Source organism: Hippopotamus amphibius, chromosome 2 (assembly GCF_030028045.1).
Source record: "Hippopotamus amphibius kiboko isolate mHipAmp2 chromosome 2, mHipAmp2.hap2, whole genome shotgun sequence".
NCBI classification, from domain to species: domain Eukaryota; kingdom Metazoa; phylum Chordata; class Mammalia; order Artiodactyla; family Hippopotamidae; genus Hippopotamus; species Hippopotamus amphibius.
In genome coordinates, this window is record NC_080187.1 from 87501957 (window position 1) to 87525640 (window position 23684).

The following is a 23684-nucleotide window of genomic DNA, read 5'->3' on the forward strand; positions in this document are numbered from 1 at the left end:
TTCTTGGCCTTTGTTAGCTTCTAGCAGCACCTGTATCCTCAGCTCATGGCCCCGTCCTCCATCTTCAAATTGCATCGCCTGAATCTCTGCTTCTATTATCACATCGCCTTTTTCTCCCTGTAGTCAAGTCAGCCTCTGCCTCCCTCTCCTATAAGGACATTTGTGACTGTATTTAGAGCCCACCCAGATTACCCAGGATAATCTCCCCATCTCAAGATCCTTAACTTAATCACACCCACAAAGTCCCTGTTGCCATAAAGGTAACAGACACAGGTTCCAGGGATTAGGACGGGGATGTCTTCAGGTTCATTATTCAGTCTACCACAACAGTCCAAAAAAGTTTATTTTAAAATCCCCATCCCCATCCTAGGAGTTATACATGTTAATGCTTTCTTGATCAGCTTTACTTGGCATATGTCATTATTTTCCACTGGGAAGTTACAGCTTGGTCAGCTGGCTTACTATCAATATCTTTCAACCGAGGGTCTGTCTTGAGAGCATCCATGTAGTCTCTCAGCCCAAGCTAGAGACACTGGGCAACATAATACAGGAGGCTGGTTCCTTTGAAAGGTAGGGACACATGTCACTATTCTTCCCATTACTAGTCATACAGACAGATAAATGTGTTTTATTTTGTTTTGGATAAGTGATCTAGATTTCAAACCAAAACACACTTCTGAAAATTATTCCTAACTAGTCAGGAAAGTTTTTTTTTTAAATGTGTCCTCTTTAAAACATGCTATTTCTGAAAGACAGGCCTAGTAAAGTGGAACTAATGTGGGCTTCGGAGTCACAGCTCTGGGCTTACAAATCACTAGGTTCTGCGTGCTCTTAGGTAGTCAAATGCTTAACATTTTAGATGCTCAGTTATTCATCTATAAGATGGTGATGGAAATAACCTAAGAGGCTTATTGTGAGAACACTAGAGCTTTGCTATAATAGCTGGCACAGAATAGCTGCTCAATAAATATGTTACTTTCCGCCTTTTACATTAGAAAATTTGTCTATAAAAAGTGCATAGTAAAATAAGATCGATTTACCATTGTTCAGTATTGTCTACAGAATGAATTCAGATATAACTGGTAAATAAAGTACCATGAAAATAGTAATGCTCTCATTGAGCAAATGATAACAGCATATATTATAAATGTGAAATAATAGTGTTGTCAAGTTTAATAAGAGTCAGACATTTGGTAAATTAATCATTCTACTATTTACAACGTTATTTACCGATATCATTAAATTATCACTGAATTGGCAATTCTCCCAATTTCTTGCATCTCTCTGCATTTGCGTTATGTCAGTCTAAAATGTTTATGTTAAAAATGCTGGCAAAGCCTCAATAAGTATGACTTAGGTGTCAAAGCAATAACTTTATGAATCCCTTTGATAGTGATGGATGATACAGGTATTTTTCTAGATCACAGAAGATAAGAAAATCCACACACTAAGGTATAAAGTAAAACTTCCTTTCCCCTCCAAAAATATTTGAAGTCATTCTCCTGAGAAAAGTCTACTTTATACATCATTCTTAAGGAAGTAAAGAAGCTGATAGAGCAACTGTCCTTGCCAACACAACACATCTCAAATATGCAGCAACTGGTCACTGAGGTGCTCAGAAGCAGTCTAGAGTTTCTCAGATCTCCATAGGATATGTCATTAAATCCTCTCCTCCTGCTGGGTCTGACTTCTGGGGAAAAAAGCATATGGTATAAAAATTACTATATTTGGTAGTGAATACTAATGATTGCGCAGAGGCTCATCCTTCCGTCTCTATGGCCTTTAGCATCTAGTTGGTTATAAATATGACATGCTTTGATTTGATTTAATAATCCTTTTGAATTTATAGTTCAGAATTTACTGTAGAAAATTTATCTGTAAAATCAGATACTCACATATATGGAGAGACATATACATTTATTTGTGGTGTTATCCCATTAACAGATTGTAAAAGTAAGGCAAGAAGACCAAGGTCTGTCCAAGGCAAAGTTTACACAGGTGCTCCTTTCCCTTAAATTACTAGGATGTGAAAACAGATTTAACACACACACACACACACACACACGACATATAAGTGATATAAGGTAACACTGTTTTTCTATAGTGTGAGAATTGGAAGCTCAATGATGTCACATGAACTAAAAAGCTGTATTTGATTTCTATATGGACAATATCTTAAAATAGCTGTATGGAACAGCAGAAGAAAGTATTTTGAAATGTGTAGAAATTATTCTATGATTTATATAAAAGCAATAGCATTTTCTGTTACAATAAATTTGCAAGTTGAATGTCATACATGTTATATTACATTACACAGGGCATATTCTTTAATATTCAAAACCCAGAATGGTTAATAAAAAGAACTCCAAGGAAAGAATTAAGAAAAATTTGGTTAGAGATGTAATTTTACTTCACAGAAACAACTTTCTAAAGATTTATATAAAGCTTATTAAATTGTCCCAGTACTATGAGAAATAGTATTGTGCTACACAGTATGACAGTAATAGTGCTGTGTTATCTCAGATGGTATAAGTCACTTGGTTGATTTGGCTAATACATCAATAGTATACCAATTTTATTTACCAAGACCAATAAAAAATTCATAGAAGTTGGGTATATTTGAATTAAATGTCACTGTAAAGTTAAGACAATATAGATTCCACAATACATACTGTTATTTTCTAATGTATCCATAATGAAGAACTCCATAATGAAAAATAATATAAAATATGGATTTTGTATCAAAACTCTTTGTCAAAAAGCACCATTCACATCAGAAGTAAATATCACTGGGGAGTTAAATGATTAAGACAAAAACAAACACATATTACAAATATCCTTTTGTTCTTCACTTACCATGATGCAAACTGCAAAGATTTAACCTTTAAGGGTTAAAGAGTTTAATCAATGTCAATGTCTGATCTTCTGAAGGCGATAAAGAACAGTCTGTCTAGTGATACCCAACAGAACATCCCTTTGTCAAGCCGCAAAGCACCCAAAAGCTTGTCAAGTAAGTTACCAGAAACCTCTTTGTGGTTAGAACTCAGCTCCTTCCTGCTTGACCTATTATTTGATATTTGACCACTTGGTTGCAAGACACTTGCTCTTTCTAGCTGAAATGTCACTGGGGCATCTTGTCAGCTCCCCGACATCTCGGCCTGACATACAATTTTACTTTTGTGTGCTACAAGGCAGAAAATGCAGGGCAATGGCCTTGTTTTAAATTCTGTCAGCATCAAAGATGGGCGTCACTCTTGGGTCCTACCAACAACACAAACAAAAAAGGAGTCTATTTTGAAGGTCAAAACAGCCATTACCTTGAAGTTTTTCAGCTTAAACTAAATATATTACCTGCTGTACTGATGTGGGAACTGTCCTTAAAAAGTACCTAAGCACACCACAGACATCTTCCCAGCACAATTGCTCTACTTTCTTATCAAATGCAGGCTTGATAAAAGGATGAGTTTTCAATGCCTGCAGGGACCAGATTCAGCAGTTAACTTAACTTGTTCAAATGGGCAAGTGGTATCATGTAGCTTTACAAGGAGCAACCTGACCTTCTCACATTGACCAGGAGTGACATTATTGTGCAGGAGGAGAAGCAGTCACATCATTTCTGTTTTGCACAACCTGCTTAAAGTTTGCAACTAAATGCTTGTCTTCAGTTGAGCTGACAAGAGAGAAGAGGGGGCTCAGTGAACCATGGCAGGGCTGCCATGAAATGACAGGAATCATTGGCATACATTTCAAATAGCTCTCTCAATCCTATTAAAGTATTGCAGCCCTGCTTTAAAATAGACAAGTATGAAACAACTTTGATAGATAGAGACTAAAATGGCTTATTGATTTTTTTAAGTCTGAAGGAAATTACCCAAAATGTGTCATTCTTTAACATTTAAAAATATGTTACATAAAAATGAGCAACTGTGATAATAAATAAAACTTGGAGGAAAAAAAAGTTGGTTATTTCATTATTCAAGGAGACATAGATACCTGCACACATCAAGATATCACACAATTTTTAAAAGCCCACGTCCACTTGTGCTGAAACAAAATTCAACTGATAAGAAAATCCCCCTTCAAAACAAGTTTAATTGCATTGTTAACTCCTCCTGCATCCTTTTTATTTCATAAAGTCATAATCCAATCTGAGCTGGTCTTTTGGCAGTAGCAGACATCGTCACTTGAGAGGAGTGAGATGATGCCAGGGGCGTAGGATTTATAAGTGCCTCCTTTAAGAAAGTGTAAGTTGTGTCAAGTTCAGCTTTCAATGGCAAAAAATCCCCAGCATCAATTGTGTCAGCAGGAAGAGCAGCTCTTGAAGGAATGGAGAGATTTGAATGGTCTCGTGATCCTGTCTAAGATATAAAAAAGAAAAGAATAATCAACAGAATTGAAAACTCTTAAACAGAGTCTGAAACCATAAACAGAGATGTGGACTAAGAATCACTGTAATATGAAGTGGGGTGGAAACTGCCACTTAAATAATCTATATGATAATACATAAATATGAAATTATTTTCCAAGTTGTGATTGAACCTCATTTGTTCTATATCATAAACCTGTCAGGACATTAAGAGTTTGCCTAAACACTAAAATTTTGTATAAAGCTTTTATCAGGTTATTGAATCAAATCAGACATTTTTACCTCTGTTTCCCTCCACTGGCAAAGTACAGAAACCAATGCTAATAATGTTTATTTCATGATGCTATATATGTTATATAATTGGGAGAGTAGACTGATTAGAAAATGAACTATGGATATTTATGTTTTCTAAGTTGTCAGCCTGACTTATTAATTGAATAACAGCACAAAGAAAAACAAGTCAATCCTAGTGCCCTACAGAAAATAGCACACCAACATACAAAACGCCAGTGAGATGAACTTTTCATCTTTACTTTTAACATTATTGTCACCACTCTGTTTTAATAAAGACTGTTCTATTATGAGTATTTGGAAATCATATATCAAAATATGGGAGTGACATATGAAAATAATTTGTCACATATTTTAAAACATTGCAGCTACCCAGAAACTATTGAAAATCAAACTAAAGAAACCCACACACTCATAAAGTACTTAAAAACAGAATTTATATTTTGTTGAAGCTATGCATTTAAGCCTTAAGTAACACCAGTAAACAGTAGTTAACCTTTAAGATAAATGAAGTCTTACCAGTAAAGCAGATAGGTGTTATTTATGGCATTTATAGATAGTAGGAAAATAGTAATCAATTGTATATCAGTATTTTCCAGATTCCCAGCAAATAAATGTTGCTGAGATAATAAGTCTAGCCATAACTGTTTGCACTAAAAACCACATTTTATATTGCATAGTTTAAAAAAATCTTTTTGGTAGATTCTCTTATGGTTTTGACAACAAAATGGTGTGAACCCTAAGGATCTGCTTTATTATGTCATGTTATACAAAACTGTTTCTACATGTGAAAACAAGAAGGAAGCTATCTCTGGCTTTAGGAATGTATTAGAAATTCAACTGTTGTATGTGTTACCATTTTTGTGGATTTTTTTTAAACTACAACTGGAGAAAAATCAATGGCTGCATCTAACACCTAGCTCAGCAATTTTCTTTGATCTCCGTTCTTTTGATTTCTTGATACTCCACTGCAAGCCTATAGCTGACGGAAATCATCTCTTTTTTCTGCTGGAAGTTTTAAAAAAGCCACCTAAGATGACCACTTGAATGGCTTTATGAAGGAGAGGATTTAGCTTATCCTTGTGGAAGGAAAAGAACTCCCGAGGTCATGTGTTGACCCTGATTAGAAGCACTGATGAGGTTTCACTTGCAGAACCTTAATGCTGGGCCTGAGCATATCAGTTCAGAACCAGAACAGAGGCATCTCATTACATCAGAGGCTCAAGGTGTAGATTTCTGCACTTTTCCTCCTGCTAGAACCATCTCTGGTGATTTTTTTTAAGCACTGTATCTGAATCGGCAGCATTATTACTTGATCGATTTTGCTGCTGTAAAGACTACAATGCCATCCACTAACTGATACTGCCAGACTTGGGGGTGAGAGGAATAATGGAAGAGCAGGAGATGGTGGGGCTGATTCTCTTCTTACTAAAACTCAGAGCAATCACACTATTTATTATGATAAAAGAATATTGTCAGGCAAGCCTTCAAAACTTTGTTATTACATCTTTATAAATACTTCAAGTTCTGGTCTAAGAAAACTATATATGAAAAGAGAGGAGTGTGCAGAATCAGACCAAGGAAGGTCAGCTACTCTCTGAGGGTATTTTCTTCTTGATGCTTTAGACTAGAGAAAGGTAGCTGTGCCAAACTGACCAACCACTCCTGTTTTGTAATGTTAGATAGAAGGATATACATTTTACTCAAATCTATATTCTGTACTTGAAGTTTCCTTTTCTTTTCTTATGAGTCCACCAACCTAATTCATTACACATTAGGAAGGTCATCCTTTAGGGAAGGTCTCTAACTGCTCATTCTCCCCTTAATATATTCAGTGGACCTTGGAACTCTACAAAGGGGCCCCTCTTTTGCCTTTTCTGATCTTACTTTTTCAAATGTCTATTTTCCACCATGTTGTCTGAAAGCTTTTTTTTTTAAATCTAACATTTTTTGACCAAATAACCTTGAAATGGGGTATTGAGTATTTCTCTAGTATTTCAAATCAGAGTCTCACTTTTTGCATACTGTCTTCTGATCTTATGTCCTAAACACGGGAAATAACCTTAAAAAAGAGATTTCTTTCAAGACTTGCACCCCTCGAAAGATAGGCCCTCCATCAAGTAAACTGACTTACTTTTGTGTAAATGAAAACAAGTTTTTTTTTCTGTTACTGAGGTCACTTGCTATACTTCATACACTGCTAGAAAATAATCTTTCTCTTGAAATAGGATAAAATTTGATTTTAAGTCACTTAATAGCTTAAAAACAAATCAGCAAAAATTCTGGTGAAATCTTGATTTGAAAATAGGATGTTAAAATAACAAGTAAATATGAACTATTTTTCTTGTTACAAATAATATTCAGAAATATATCATAACACTTTTAATACAACAGAGAGTAAAAGACAGCTAAATAACTTTTTATCAGAGACCATTAAAAGTTAATATTCACCATCTGATGTTATATTTTAAATCTGTGGTCATTTAAGCTACTTTTTAAACTGCTGAGGTGTTCTGATAGTCTCTCATATAAATCCAAATTTAAGCAATTTTAAAAAAAGAAATTAGTTACCTGAAATAAAAGCTAGGTGTCATGTGAATCTTTATGGAGGTACTTTTATTTACTCAATAAGCTGTAAATGATTCTATTTGAACTGTTATAGTCCATCAGCTAAATATATATTCACAATACAAAATGTCTACTAAATTTCTGCATTTTAAAAATCTTATGAAATATAGTAATTAGACATGTCCATTAACCATTTTTCAAGACTTTAATATCTTCATTTTATAAGGGTGTTTTTTCAACAACAACAAAAATAAATAAAGCATTAGTGTAATAATAAGATAAGGACTCAATAAACTGTCTATAAATCCAAGCCACTTTGTAGACCAAAGCTTCTGAAACAAAGACACTAAACCATTTGTCTCCTGTGTAGCATTTATGATCAAGTTAAGTCTTCTAGAATCTAGTACTATAAAAAATGAGGAGTGATGTGACTTAGTAAGCCTGAATAGTATTGCAAGGAGATTACACCAGTCACATAGCATGGTGAAAAGAGTATTAGAGTAGAGATCAGAAGACTATATTTTTCCTTCCCAGTTCTGTTACAATCTAGCTGGGTCATTTAGGCAAGTGAATTAGTCCTCTTAGGTCTCACTTCCCTTGCCTATAAAATGAGGAGTTAGATTCTTTCCAGCTCTGACGTTCTACATGTGTACCATGATTAAAACCCACAATGCAATATAAGGTTAACACCTAACTTTCGTGCATAATGTTAACCCAGAAATCAGAGTTCCAAACATAATTCTTAAGATTTTGAGGGGCTATAGATGGGCCATTCTTAGGGGGAAGGAACACTTACTGCACATGGTTCTTAAAAAAAGCCAAATAGATAACAAAATTAGCCACAGCTTAGACGATGTGGCTACATGCAATTAAATTCTGTGATACATTTTTTATTACTTCGACCTCCATGATGGTGTTTTAAGCTCTGTAAATTATTGACTCATTTTAAGTAGAGTGTGCAGCTCTACATAAACTGATGAAGGAATCAAAGTACCCACAAGAGGGCCTTACAATGAGGCTCCCTCGCTACTTCTACTTTAGCTCCTAATATGTTCTTACCACTAGAGTCTTAGTACACGGAACACAGAATACTTCAAGTTAGTTAACCGAATTTTATCTATTTTTCCAGTTCAGCCATGCTGGCCTCATAGGATGCTGCCGTTTATGCAAGCAGAGTTGACAATAATTACATATATAGTTTTCTCTTGAGGAATGCTCAGTTATGTACCTAAGATATCTGTCTATCTGTCTACCTATCTATCCACACACACACACACATACACCTGCTATACGCATACATGTGCATATACATGTACCTACACATATATACACCTGCTACCACATCGTCAAATACTTATTCCTTGCCGTTATCAATTCCAACTTTTAGTTACCAATACCAAAGCTGTAGAAATATTTTATGCATTCCTCTCTCCATAAGTCATTAAATCTTAGTACAGACCAGTTTGGCTCTTTAGCTTAGTGACAACAAGATAGGCTGGGCAGGGATGTGTGAGTCAGCAGAGCGCTGTGAAGGAGTCTCCAGATAGAAGAAAACAACCTGAGAGGTCTGGGTACCTAGAGATTAAGAAAGAAGGGCAATCACAGAGGTAGAAACAAATCAGAAAAGAGAGGTAGACGACATTAATTACCAACTTGATTCACATCACAACAATTTAGTCCTCAAGCAAGACATTCAGCATTGGTTCAAGAGCCAAAGCTCTTAAGACCGTCTGGTTCAGTTTCAGCCTCAACAACTTGGTTAATGTGGTAGATTAATTGGATTATGGCCTCCCGTTCTTCAGGCTTCCTTATAGGCATGCCCTTTGCCATGTGACACTGCAGCTGTTTGCAGCCTGGTTCACAAGCGCTTTGCTTCCCTGTCCAGCCTCACCTAGCATTTCCTCATTTGTACTCTGTAATCTGGTTACATGGAACTTGTGAGGCAGGGAATATGATGTTCCATGGTTCACACCTGCCTCTGGTCTGTCTGCTGGCTGGGATACACTTCTACCCTATGGGGGTGAATGCCTTCTCCACCTTTCGGACTCTGTCAAGGTTCCCCACCTTGTAAGTCCTTTCCAGATCCTCGTCCCATCCTTCCCCAACTACAGTCAGCCGCTACATTCAATCACATGTTTACACTGCTTCATGAACATTTATTTTTCTATTTGCACTTATTGGTATATTTTCATCTCCCCCGAAAACTATGAACACCTAGTGTAATGGAATCATGACTTTGTATTCCTAGCACTTAGCAGAGTATCTGGAAATAAGATTTTTAAGTGATGAATGAATGAACAAACTACTCATGTTATTGCTTCACGGCTTTGGTTTTATATTTGGTTGCTTCATGTACATACAGATTATGTCACAATTAAAAGTAGCACAGTATAGTGGAAAGAATACGGGCTTTGAAGCTGAAGAAGCCTCAGGTTCCAAACTTGAGTCTGCCATGTATTCACCATGTGATCTTAGACATGTTACTTAACCTGTATGAGCCTGCATCCTATCCATAACATAGGAAGAATCATCCCTCATGGTGTTGTTACAAGGATTAAATGAAATAATATACACAAAAACGTGTAACACACAGTAGCTCCCCTCAGCCTCTCTTTCTACTCTTCTCAAGTGATAATAAATTCCAAATGCTTAATTATAGCTAACATGTATGAACATATATGTCAGGCACTGTGCTAGGTTTAGCTTTTAGGCATTATCTCAGTTCTCATAGCCACTCAATGAGAATTATTGCCCTCATCTTACAGTCGAAGAACTAGGGCTCACAAGAGTAGAAAGAATTGCTCCACATTGCACAGCTTGGTAAGTGGTGGAAAGGGATGTGATTCTTGATCCACGCCTCTTCTCCCCTTATGTTTGGCCACTATCTTATCATGCCACCCAAAGAAGACACAGCCTCAGGCTTATTTATATCCAGAGCTGTTTCATAAAGATAGTAAGGGCTCAACAAATCTCTGTGAAACTGGAAAATAAAAGCACATAGATTGTACATTTTTGGTAATATATTTTCTTATAGTCCATTTGAATATCCATGGTACTGAAGTAAATAAATAGATTTTATGACATTTACATAAAAGTTCTAGCCCTTTCACCAAAGAAGCTTATGTGTTGTTATATTGAGAGATAAAACTCAGCACTGAAGCTTTAAATTACACTAGAACATTTAAACTTTAATTTTAAATTACTTTAAAGATGTCTTACGCCTGACAAGATAACAATTCCCATTTTCTTCTCTTGGATGTTTAGATTTCCTGACATGAGAGAAAAAAAGTCAAAGAATTTTCCCGGATGGCTTTTATTCTTTCTTTTCCTACTTTCCTTCACACCCCTGTGCTCCCAGTCTGCTCCTTTCTTGGCAATTCTGATATACCTGATGGTAGAGAATACCAGAAATGGCCAGAAAATGCAAAAGAGACCATTTTCCCCCTATATCTTAAGAATATATATTTTCAAACAAACAGAGAGAATTTGGAATGTAATTATACCCACATACTCAAGTATATAAAAAGGGACAAAAATTTAATAAATAAAAACTTAAGCATACTATATGGAAAAATGCCATTGCAAAACTGAAATGACAAGCTGATAAAAATATATGCAGCACACATGATAGCCATAGGATGACTTTCTTAATTTACAAAAGGCTCACGCAAATCAAGAAAAAGAAGAACCTAACTAGAAAATAGGCTCAGGATAGTGTATCTATTAATACTGGGTTCAGCTGTAACAGAAAACTCAAAATGTCTGTAGTTTTAATAAGATAGTAGTTTATTTCTCTCTGATATGGCCATATGAAGCTACCAAGAATCCAGACTTCTTCTATCTTGGACTCCACAGCCTCAGTATGTAGCTTCCATCTCAGGGTCCAAAATGGTTGCTCAAGTTCCAGGCATTATGTCTGCATTCTAGCCAGAAGAAAGAAGGATGGAGTAAAGGAGGTGGTATCACTTACATCTGAAAACACTTCCTAAAATCAGAGTATTTTTGTTTATACCCCACTGGCCAGAACTTAGTCATATGGCTAACTTTGTTTCAAGGGAGTCTGAAATATGTAGCTTTTCCCCCACTCAATGGCCTGGGTAATGGTCAGAGGTTTTATTACAAAGAAAAGAGAAAAGATATCAGAAAACCACCGACAGCCTCTGCCTCAGATATATATTGGCTGTTTGGTGGAGAAAAGAGAAATACAATAACCAATAAACATATGAAAAAGAGCTAAACTGCATTCATAAATAAAGTAATGCAACACAAAACATGACAATGAAAGCTTACTTTTCACCTATCAGATAGCCAAAAATTTAGATGTCTGATGATACCTACTGTTAACAGAGGGAAACAGGCAAGTTCCTACCACGTAGGCAGGGCTGTATGCTGGTGCAACCTTTTGGGAAAACAAAACTTAAATTGTACCTGCTTTTGATCCAGCAATTCTACTGCTAGGCATTTCTCCTATGGCTACACTCACGAAAGTCACCAAGATGAGCATACAGATGTATTCATCGAAGAATTTTTTTAGAAAAACATTTTAAAAATGAAACTAAAGGGTCCACCAACTGTTAATTAAGTGAAGTATGATACAACCATATCATATAACAATTTTGAAAATTGATGCAAATATGTAAGTACTGATGTGGAAATATGTCCAAGTGAAAAAAGAAGGTTCAAAACAGTGTGTGTGTGTGTGCGTGCATGTGCACGCGTATAAAAGAGAAGAACCCATTTGTATTAAAAAAAAATAAGTATAGGGAATTCCCTGGTGGTCCAGTGGTTAGGACTCCACACTTCCACTGCAGGGGGCCTAGGTTCAATCCCTGATCTGGGGACTAAGATCCCATGAGCCACGTGGAGCAGCGAAAAAAAAAAAAAGTTATAAACACATACATGCATACACATACCTTTTTTTCTTTCTGGAAAGGGAATCACAAAAATCTATTAATTATTTGTAGAAGAAGGGAATAAATTGGAGCATGCATTATGAGGAAAAAGCTTTGAAAGCCTAAAATTTTCTTTCCGTGTTTTTTTTAATCTTTAAAACTACCGAATCATAAACAAAGGCTACGAACTGGCAGTTCACAAACGTCAAAATACAACCAGTTAACAAATAAATGGGAAAAGTGGTAACTGCCAATAGTAATCAAAAATGTAAAGGAAAATAAGATGTTTATTGCCAATCAAAATTCAATGAAAAAAATTATGACACTAAATGTTAGTGAAGGCATTATAAAACAGGCATTCAGAAATTGCTAGTGACTGTATAAAATGAGAGAACCACTTGGACTATAACTTGGCAACTGTCTTGAAATAGTTAATACCATTTGACCCAACAATTCCATTTATGATTAGTTTCTTAATATTAGTAACAGACAAAAATTGGAAATAAGCCCATATCCAACAACGGAAGTACATTTAAGTAAGCTACAGCCACGTGATAGAATATTATATGACTGTAAAATTTACGGTTATCAACAGTTGGATAACATTGCTTAGGCTTGACCAGTGGTCAGAAGTCTTTTTCTGCAAAGGATCAGATATATAGTTTATGTTTTGCAAGCCATATGCTCTCCATTGCAACTATTAAATTCTGCTGTTGTAGCACCAAAGCAATTATAGACAATGTATGTAAATGAATTAATATGGCCATGTTCCAATAAAACTGCATTTATGAATGCTGAAATTTGAATTTAACATAATTTTCACATCATGAAATATTATTCTTCTTTTGATTCATTTTTCAAATATTAAAAAATGTAAAAACCATTCTTAATTCACAGGCTATACAAAAACAGGTGGCAAGTAGATTTGGTCCACAGGCTGTGCTTTGCCCACCCCTGAGCGAGACGATATAAGTGGAAAGGAGATATGCAAAATTATATACGATATTTTTGTGAGGTATTGAGATTGTAGGAATTTTTTCCCAAACTTCTGTATTTTCCAATTATCTACAAGCGTGCCTTACTTTTATAACTAAAACTCCTCTATTAAAAAAGACTAATTTTATATATACTGAAACCCATATTTTAGTATAGTTAGAACTCTGAACTGTGTGGTCAAAGTGAAATGTAATTGGTTTGTTAAACGTCTCAGAGGAGAGGTTTTGAATCAAGTGTTTTGCAAGTTTTGAAAATCGGATTTTAATTTAGCTAAGAACACTTTCTTATTTCAACATTTTCAGTTATCTAACTCATATCCACAATCTGACATTAAGTATACACATACACAGATAATTTTATGAAATAACTTGTACCTCTACTCTGCACAAACACAGCTCCTTATGTAGAGTGGCTACTTACAACTTGTGTGCCTTCATTTTACTCCAAATAGCACTTCCAGCTGCCAAATTACAGCTTCTGTGGTCAAAATGTACACATGTCACACTCTCTCTGGGAACTATTAGGCAAAAGTTTTCTGACCACTTTTTCATTACTGAAGAATTTCCTCTTAAAGTTATAAGCCCTTTTTACTCAATGTCAAAAATTAGTAATAATCTGGAAGCTATAAACTTAGACCTTTTAGCAGTATGTTTTTCTCTGAGTGGAATTACTGACCATGTACTCAGGTAAAGGGGGCAGAAGAAGAAAAAAATCACCTAAAATTTAAAGGTGTTTGAAAGAGATGATTTTCCTAAATCTTACTAACATTGTAACTGCCAGTCACATGCTACAATAAAATTAGCAATAAATTCATATTTTAAAAGTTGAAACCCATTTTTTTCCATGCCCCTCCTTTCCACTGCTGATTTAAACCAAGTTCCTTTGTTACTCCACTATATCACACCTAAAATCCCCAGAAATTCTTCATGAGATGATGCAAACAGTCTTGATTTCCCTGCTAACTATCCAAGGAACCAGTTCTCTATTCTCCAGGGCTGTTGACCCTTTGACCAGTGCCACAGCTGGGCATTTCTGGAGGGACTGGTTATCTGCAGTTAAAAGAATGTGGCCTATTTCTCAGTGAGAGAGGGGCACTTCAGAAGTAAGACAAATCATGTGATCTGGGGTTCACATCTGTGGAATGCCTTCAAATCACAACAAGCACTGGGGAGTATGTTCCAAAACAAACCACGTAGCTGGCAATGACATTTCCTTTACATGATAGATAGGAATGTTACTTCTGATAGAACCAGGCCATTTCCAGCAGTCTCAAACCAAACCCATCTCTAGGGAGAACATCTTATTGAACTGTGAGAATAATGCAGCAACCACAAAATTCCAAAATAATATAGCTATAGATTACATTTCAAGAATTTACTCCCTACATGACCAATCCCATATGATAGACTTTCTCCATGGCTGCATAATGCATAAAGCATATCTAAACCCACAGTCATCATTAGTATCCTAAATTAGCTCTATTCATTAATTCTTTCAATAAATATCTATTAAGAGAATAAAATCAAAAAATTAACTAAAAGTGCCTATAAAGTGTCAGACACTGTTCTGGGTACTGGGACACAGCAATGAACTATACACCAAAAAATTCTCTGCCCTTAGAGAGTTTACCCTGTCCTTAAGTACCTGTGTCCTGAGCCAGTTCTCCTAAAATTATAATCTGCTCAGTACTATATAACCACACAACTGCTGTTTTTGTAGTGTTATGTTTTGATGGACAATGGCACTGAGAGTTTGCCAGACGCATTGTTTCATGGACACAAATAAGGTCCCAGTAATGAGTCATATTTCCCTGGTTCTTCCCTGACCTGCTCACACATGACCTCAACCTCCCCATTAAGAGTTGCCGGGTGTCTGTAATCCCTGCATCAGGCTCTGCCTCCAATGTATTAGAGGGGCTCATGGTGCCATATGGGTGATATTCTCTACACAGCACTGGCCCCACGCCTACCCTTCCCTCTCTGTTGTCTGAAAACTGTGGCAACTCTGACTAGAACCCAGTGTCTCACATTGTCTGTCATAAAACATTTCTTTCAGCTTCTACCTGTAGGCATCTTTTTCCAGATGCCAGTCCCTAGACCTGCACGGAGGAGAAGCACTAGGCCATTTGCTCTGCTTCCCATCGCCACCTCTGGGCACCTGCCCACAAAACATCCGCTAGCCCTTCAACCATCACCAAAGCCCTCACTCACACTAATGCCTGAAGAACCTCTACATCACTTTCTCACAAAGGCCCTGACTTGTTTGAAACGCAGCTCAGGTTCAGGGTAGGGTATCCACAAGACAATGATTTTGACATCGGTTTCAAAGCTCTTTACTAAAATTTTCCATCAGTTATTTAAGTGTCTTGTCACTTTCTCTAGCCTATAAATGCACTTTTAATTTTTGTAAGTCATCCCTTCAGGCTTATCTCTATTTCCTACTTCATCTCTACATTGCTGTATATATGCTTATTATTTGAGAATATTCAAATTTGCTCCTGAAGACAAGAAAAAATAGGATAGATGTTAAGCGCAGAAAATGAATTGACCAGTAGTGAAACAGAGGCAGAATCCACACGATAGCAATGAATTGTAAGTTAGTACCCCGTAGGACAGGCTACTTACAGATAGAAAGGGAAGGGAAGAGGGAGAGGTGTGCCACCTCTAAGCTAATCTCATCCTCAGACTGCCCCCAGAACTACAGATAAAACCCAAAGCTGTCCAGCAATCTAAGTGGAAGCTACAGCGATGGGCCAGGAGTATCTGTCAAGGCAAGTGTGGATCAGTGGTCCCAGGCACCTTTGGTCACCCAATCCCCTTTCTCAAACCTCCACCCTGGTCTTCATAACCTCACAAAGAGTGGAGAAGGCTAATGCAGCCGAGAGAGCGGCCATATGAACACCGTACAAGCAAGGTGTCAGGGAGTATGGTCCATCCCCCTGCTGGCTCCCTACCTTCCACTTCTTGCTGTGTGTTTCATCGATAGAATGATTTGATAAACCATGTGATTTGAGGATCCTAATTTCATCTGTGAGACCTCCTGTTCTGAGACCTCTGTGATAATCTGCTTGGTAAAGTACTGGGTGGCTACCATTACATTAAGGTGATTTCTCATAAGACACCTTTGCCTCCCAGTACTAATCAAAACACTGATCCTTCTCCTATCTCAAAGACTATGTTTTCACGTTGCCTTTTCTATTTAAAAGGAGACTTCTTTATCAGGCTTTTACAGTTTTCACAACTCACCTCAGGTATCACCTTGCCCTAAAACTTTCCCTGCCTTCTAACCCCCCACACGCAGGTCACATGCCCCTTCTTTGCATTATCGGAACATCCCACACATACTGCTTTTATAATAGCGCAGCATCACAACCTGCTGTTTGCTTGAACCTGTGCTGTTTAATAATCGCCACTGGACATATGTATTTAATTTTAAATTAATTAAAATTTGATTTAATGTAAAACTAAATTAAAAATTAAAATTCAGTTCTTCAGTCATGCTAGTTGCCCTTCATGTGCTCAAAAGCCACGTCTCTAGCACCACAGTAAGTCCTAAAGGTCAGTGCTGGCTTGGGGTGTTCCTTCCTTGGAAGCACAGGCTATTTTCTCCGTTTGTTTCTGTTCTACCAGTGTCTTGACCAGTGACCGGCACATCACAGGCACGCCGTATATTTGCTTATTGTTGACTGAATGGACTGCTTCTAACCCATATTCCAAAGAAAGGCCAACAGGAGGGCATGTTTTGATATAAAACTTTTCTCTCTCTGAAAAATATTTTTATTTCACAAAGTTTAACTTTCATTCTTTAATTCTAACTTTCTCTAATTTCTCCTTTCTAAAGTGTCCAAAGTTTCAGAAGGAACCTCACTGTTCCTTTCTGTGTTTATCTTTCTCAACCTTCTGGTGAGTGTCATTATGGCATTTCACCTTAGGCTGCTCTGAAAATGAAGGAAAGAAGCCTGTGACAAAAAGACAAGAGGACAGTTAACTAGGTAAGTGTCCATTCACAAGACACCCAGGCCAAAAGCCTAGCTCTTTTGAGCTAGATTTTCTATATCGGAGAAAAATGCGTAGCTTATTCTCTTGCCTCAATTTTCAATTTTTATACCCTTTAGAGAAAAAAATCTATTATAAGCTAAATTTGGAGGCAATCTAATTGTTTGATGTAAACCTTCAAAGTTTCCTTTGAGTTGAATGTCTATCTGCTTGGGCAGAAAAGGGGAAAAGAAGGAATTTACATTCACTTTGCTAAACATTAGCATCTTTTGTTCAATCATTTGAATGCAGGACAGTTCCAGGAAACAGCTTAGAGAACAAGAGTTGACACATACAGTGGAAAATCTTTTAAGGGGCTTGGATTCAGTGAGGGAGAAAGTGAGACGGAACCATATTTCAGCTCCCTAACTGTGCTCCAGTCTGCAGGAACTTTGTGACAGGTCTCTGTCTCTCAGCTACACTTGACTGGCTTTTGCTGACATTCAGCTGTCAGACAGCAACCCTCTACCAGGCCCCTAACATGCTCCACAGCTTCACCCAATTAACTCGCTTTCACTTGACACGGCAGCAAAAAGCTTCATAATAGGTGGTCAAGGTGCATGGTGTCTGCCTGCCCTCGAACTGCTCACACACAGCAAGATGTTTAACTACTTTCTTCTTGCCTGTGTGCTCAGAACTAGGATGACTACAATTTAGTCATTCCATCCACTGAACTGGATGGGAATATAGGAAATATTACGGTGATGCACTAAGCTGCTCCAAAGCAGACCTCTAGATGACCAAAGTTAAATTTCACATCAGTTCCTTAGGCTCTTCTGAGAGGAAGATTTGATTTTTAGATTATCAAAACTTAATATTGACTAGCAATCAATTTACGGTTGTTTTTCCACTATATCACAAATAATAGGATTGTATAAAGATGACCTGTGATAGAAAAGGCATTTGACAAGTAAGAGCAGAAAGGTCTAGGCACAATTCAAGAGTATGGAATTCAGCCTTTGCTCATAAAAATGTACTTTTTTTGACAAATTCAATTTTTCTATAAATTTTTGTCATGCTACTTAGCCTTTCAGATGAAATACGTTTGACTAAGAAAAAAAAACTTTTATACTTATTTTGAAAAATGATCTGAGTAATTTACACATTTTCTCTCATCTCCCAATACATTCAGACCTAAGCATATAATCAGTTTTCACTTATTTGCACTCAGAAGATCTGAAAATTATATTTTTAATGTTATATAAAGAAAAAGAAAAGTAATATAAACTGTACTGCCTTTGGTTTCCTACATTTATAAAGCCTTGTGTTGAAGAGGCCACCAAAAAAAATCGCTTTATGATAAGACTCTTCATTATTGACATCTGAATGCAGATTCTTGTAGCTATTACCAAGATAGAGTTATGATTTCAATTCCAAGTACCCTATCAGTAATCAAAGCTGAAAATGTAATTACAGGAATGGGAATTCTAGCCTCCAGCACCATGAACTAATCCTAGTAGAGATTCACCAGCACTTTCCATTAAGCAAAGCAGAGCTGAAGCACACCTCGCCATTCTATGTGAATCTCAGATGACTATCCAAGCTTTTGGAATCAAGTCTGTAAGCAGCAGTGCTTTTGTGACATGCCTTCAAATTCAAGGAAATCTTTCTCTATATAAAATGCTTACTTGTTGTTTTGAACACTGCTCACTTCTCACCAGAAGCTCAAGGCAGGGACAGATCTTGACTGAATTGCTGGGCAATTAGGAAACCACCCGGCATCAATTTTATTCGTTAAGTCCTGTCAACTCCTCCATCTATATCTGGCCACAGTCTAATCCTTCTCCATCTCCACTGTTACTACCCTCACATAGGTAATTCTCACTTCTCACTTGGACTTCTTTAATTCATTACAAGTATTCATGTATATGTCTGTTTTCTCACAAAAACCTTCAGATCCCTGAGAGAATGTCCCTTCTCTCATCCTATTAAGGGTGTAATACAATGCTTAAGAGTGAGGGCTTTGGGTTCACACTGCCTAGGTTCAGATCTTGAGCTCTACACTGGTAGTTTCTTCATCTGAAAGGAGGAGATCATAACCCACTTAGACAGGACGATGAGGATTAAATCAGTAAGGTGCTCAGCACAGGGGATGGCACGCGGTAAGCGTTCAGTAACTACTGGTTGTTGTTATTGTTACTCTTACTAAAACATCCTTAGAACTTGGCAAAGTACATAGCACACAGTAGGTAATAAATGCATGGTAAAGGGATAATTAGGTATTCTTCTTGATTATTGTTTCATTGCAGGCTGATGTAAAGAATAAATATTGTTCATGAAGAATAAGAATGATGGATTTCAAACTTTGAATTCTGATAGTATCACTTTATAGAAATAAATAAGAATTGAAAATACCTAAATTTTTAAAAATCAGAAAGAATTTAAGAAGTTTCTTAGCTATTTTTCCTGAGCAAATAACATGCTCTTCTGAGCATAAAGAAAAAAAGTTTTTATTGTTCCATAAACAATTTTAATGTACCTTCCTTTTTCAAGGATTCAATAGCCTGCTTATCCAATATGAGGAAGATCTTGTTATTTATAGAATTTTTAAGGAATGTGAATAAAAGGTTTATTTGAAATGTAGGTTCTACTTGGATATCATTCAAAAATGATTTTAATTTTTTTCCCTGAAAATAGCTTTACATTTTTCTATCTCAAAGCTACTGAACATCTTAACCAGAAGAGGAATTTGGATTGATAAAATATAGGCGTACTTCCTGGGCTGAAATGCACCCAAAATAACAGGCCATGTTCTATTAAATATTGCATGTCTTTTAAGTAAAGACATCAAAAAACAGAATTATCCTTTGCAATTTAAAAAAAATTACTAGTATTTGAAGTATAAATAAAAATTTGCCACACTTTTCAATTTAATTTCAGTTTATAGCTACCCTAAGTAACGCATTTTATAAAACTAAACTCCACATTAAACTTACCAACTATATTAGTTTCCAAGGGCTGCTATAATAAATTGCCACAAACTGGGTGGCTGAAAACAACAGAAATTTATTCTCTAACAGTTCTAGAGGCTAGAAGTCTGAAATCAAGGTATCAGCAGGACCATGTTATCTCCAAAGACTCTAAGGAAGAATTCTTCCTTGTTTCTTCTAGCTTCTGGTGGTTTCTGACAACCCTTGTCATTCCTTAGTTTGGAGCTGCATCACTCCAATTTCTACCTCTGTCTTCACATGGCCATCTACCCCCTCTATCTCTCTGTATGTCTCCCCTTAAAAGGACACTGGTCATTGGATTTAGGGCCTGCTCTAATCTAGTATGAAGTCATCTTAATTTAACTGATTATATCTGCAAAGCCCTTATTTCCAAATAAGGTTACATTCTGAGTTTCTGAATAAACATGAATTTTCTGGAGGACTCTATTCAGCCTACTACACCAACTACTAACAACATAAGAAGGAATGAATTAGGGTTATTATTCTTTTAATTTTGGGCTCAGGGCACTTATGCAGTCCTACTTCAGACTGTTTTAAATAATAGCTTAAATATTAGTTCAGCAAAACCTTGTGGATTTCCTAAGCCCTATTAACTTTTAAAGGTTATTGTTCATGAACATCATCTCTCGACGCTATATATTTAGTTTTCAAGTGTTACTAAGCAAATGGAGCAAATATTTTTTGAGGCCTAGTTATATCTTAAAGTGAACTAACCTTTTCCCCCTTCATTTCCAACTGCTGAATATTTCACTTTCATTAGAAACAAAATATGTTCAGAAAGCAGTAGGGTGTTTTTAAAGTGTATTAAATGATGCCACGATAAACATAAGCTTTTACCCAAAAATTCCATAAACACCCAATGAAAGAAATTTTTTAATGTCTGTGAACATTAAGGTCTCAGAATTTCTATAATATATGTGCAACTATAATTTTCTAATAAATACATGCAGAAATCATTTATAACAATGGTGATACACATGGTTTGCTGTTCCATTATCCAAATTCGTGTTACAGCAATTTGTTGTCTCTCCCAAATCCCAAAGTAGCTTAATTTGCTAGGATCATGTTTCTCACTTTTTAAAGAAACATAATTTTATTATAATAGGATATTATTTATGCAAAGAAATGAGACAGATTAAAATGTTAATTTTATAACCTAAGAAGTAAAACCCCTGTATTCAGGAATAAAAAGTAAAGTAAAATATAAAATGCTATCTCCTCCTGCCATCAATAAGCCAGGCGTTTAACAATGTATCTTGAAACTGAACTAAATAAGATGATTTTAGGCAAAGATACAAAAATGCCAATCAGAAGGCATTCTAATGCTAACTCTAACGCTCTGCCTAGAATAGGGGAGTTACTCTGACGTTTTGGTAGTTCCTTCCTATGTTGAGAACAGGTAAAAATTGTAATTCTATGTTCAATTGATTAGAACATGATAGAAATGGCATTAATAATAATAATAGCAGGGATTTTATAGGTTTCCTTTCTTTTAATCTTCACACAAGCCTAGAGAAAGAAGCTATGATTATCCTCATTTTCACATAAGAGAAAACTGAAGTACTCTTGAAAGAGGCTGTTAACTGAAGCAGGTTCACATGGTTAGCCAGAGGTGCAGCCGGGATCTGCATACTCCTCCTCCAGGCCCCCACACCCAGCCAGGATGAGTGCGCTCTTGAGCTGGACTACCTGTGTTCAAATCTTTGCTTTGGCACCTGGTAAGCCACACAACATGGACATAATAATAGTACCAAAAAAATAATATACATCCATAGGTGCGCTGTGAGTATTAAGTACATTAACACACATCCTGAGAATGTTGGTTTACACATGGAAAGTACTGGATAAATGTTAGCTAATCTTCCTCCTCCTCCTCTTCCTGCTCTATGCCAACCCTATGGCTTGAAAATCATATATATTATATGTCCACACGCCCTGTTCTGTTTCACGTTCATAGGCTGGGCCTTTACCTGGAAGATACTTTCTCTTGGTCACAAGGGGGCTTCAATAAGAAAATGATTTAAGCCAAAAAGAAAAGTGCTGGCTACAGTGGTTTACAAAGAGCCAGCAGTCTCAGTTCTTTGGCTTACTAGCTGGATGATGCTGCACAAATCACACAACCTTTCTGAATCTCATAAATAATACCTTTATCACAAAAAGTTATAAGGTTGTATATATGGTATATTATGAAAACTGTAAAGAATTGCAGAAACAAAATTGTCAACCGTATGGGGAAAAAAGCCAATTCATAGCTTGACCTTGATTGCCTGTAGCCCAACAACATCCTGTTTCTGCTCACACAGTTCTCCCTATCTGGAATTCCTTATTCAACCCTATCATTCCTTCAAAATCAAGCTCAAATAAATACAAATTCTCAAACATCCTAGCCACCCCAGTCTGAATAACTCTAACTTTTCAAACTCTATGAATAATCATCATCTTCTTGCTTTATGTCAGTCTGTTCTGACTCACCAACTAGATTATAAATTCCATCAAATCAGTGACTCTTCATTATGCTTTTTTGTATTCCATCCATATGCAGATACAATTATCTTTCTTACATAAAATATGGGAAGAGAAAGAGCTCTAAAAGATTTTAGAACTCTTCAAAAAGGAATAAAACTCATTGACTGATTCAACAAACTTTTGTTGGTCACTTAGTAATGAGCACAATGTAGGGGCTAAGGATATAAGGATTATTAAACACAATGCTTGGCTTCCAGACTCCAAGCTTAGCAAAATCAAAAATGTACGTATGCCTGCAGGCCTTGATTTTGATCTAGTTCTAGATGTACATGTATGGTTTGAATAAGTAGCAGTGATTTGACATACTCCTTGAAGGTAGTAAGTTGATTCTTGGGACCTGACCCTTTTTTTAATCTCTTTTCCTAAATTGTTAAGAATCACTAAAGGAAAAAAGTTTACCAACGCTCCCAAGATTTTTCCAAATCAGGACAGTCCCTGATTCAGGCTGGAACCTTGGAAGGAGTTTAAGTGGGAATAGTATATAGCCTGATATCTTGAAAATAAATTCATAACCCCAAGGGCATAAAAAATTCCACCATAAGTAATTGGGGGGATATATCTCAATTCTCCTATATGATTCCAAAATAAATATACTATTTCTAAAGTTGGGATTTATTCATTTAATAAATATTAACTCATTGTTATTACATGCTTAATTGCTATGATTTCATATCAATGAGCCTGTTTTTTCTCAAACATTTATAGAAATAAAAGCAAGCACAAGTTCTTAACATCCTCTACGTGATGTAATCCATATGCATCTCAGAGGTTCTGAATTCATCGATAAGTGCTTGCTTCTGACTTCTGCTCCTCTTGTCCTTAAACTGACGCCCAACTGCCAACATGCCAATTCTAGGGTCACTGAATTCAATGCATCAATGACAACAGTGACAAAGCTGTTAACAATGCTGAGAAACACACGTGTACTACTGGATCGTTATTATGTTGCCATGAACCTGATAGGAAATAGGAAATCTTCAAAGGGAAAACTAACATCAAATAGAGCTGACAAGACAGCCAGCAGTTTAACTCAGGATCTGTCTCCTTAACTCAGTTTGGT

The 23684-nt window shown here is 36.4% G+C and overlaps 1 protein-coding gene across 1 annotated transcript in view; it reads right to left on the reverse strand.

The window, feature by feature from the left end:
• Positions 1-2796: 2796 nt before the first annotated feature.
• Positions 2797-23684, reverse strand: part of CCDC171 (coiled-coil domain containing 171) — a 317707-nt gene continuing 296819 nt past the window's right edge. Inside the window, exon 26 of the mRNA XM_057724205.1 lies at positions 2797-4358. Coding sequence (XP_057580188.1) covers positions 4137-4358 — 222 coding nt within the window. The 3' untranslated portion in view covers positions 2797-4136. The remainder of the gene's footprint in view (positions 4359-23684) is intronic.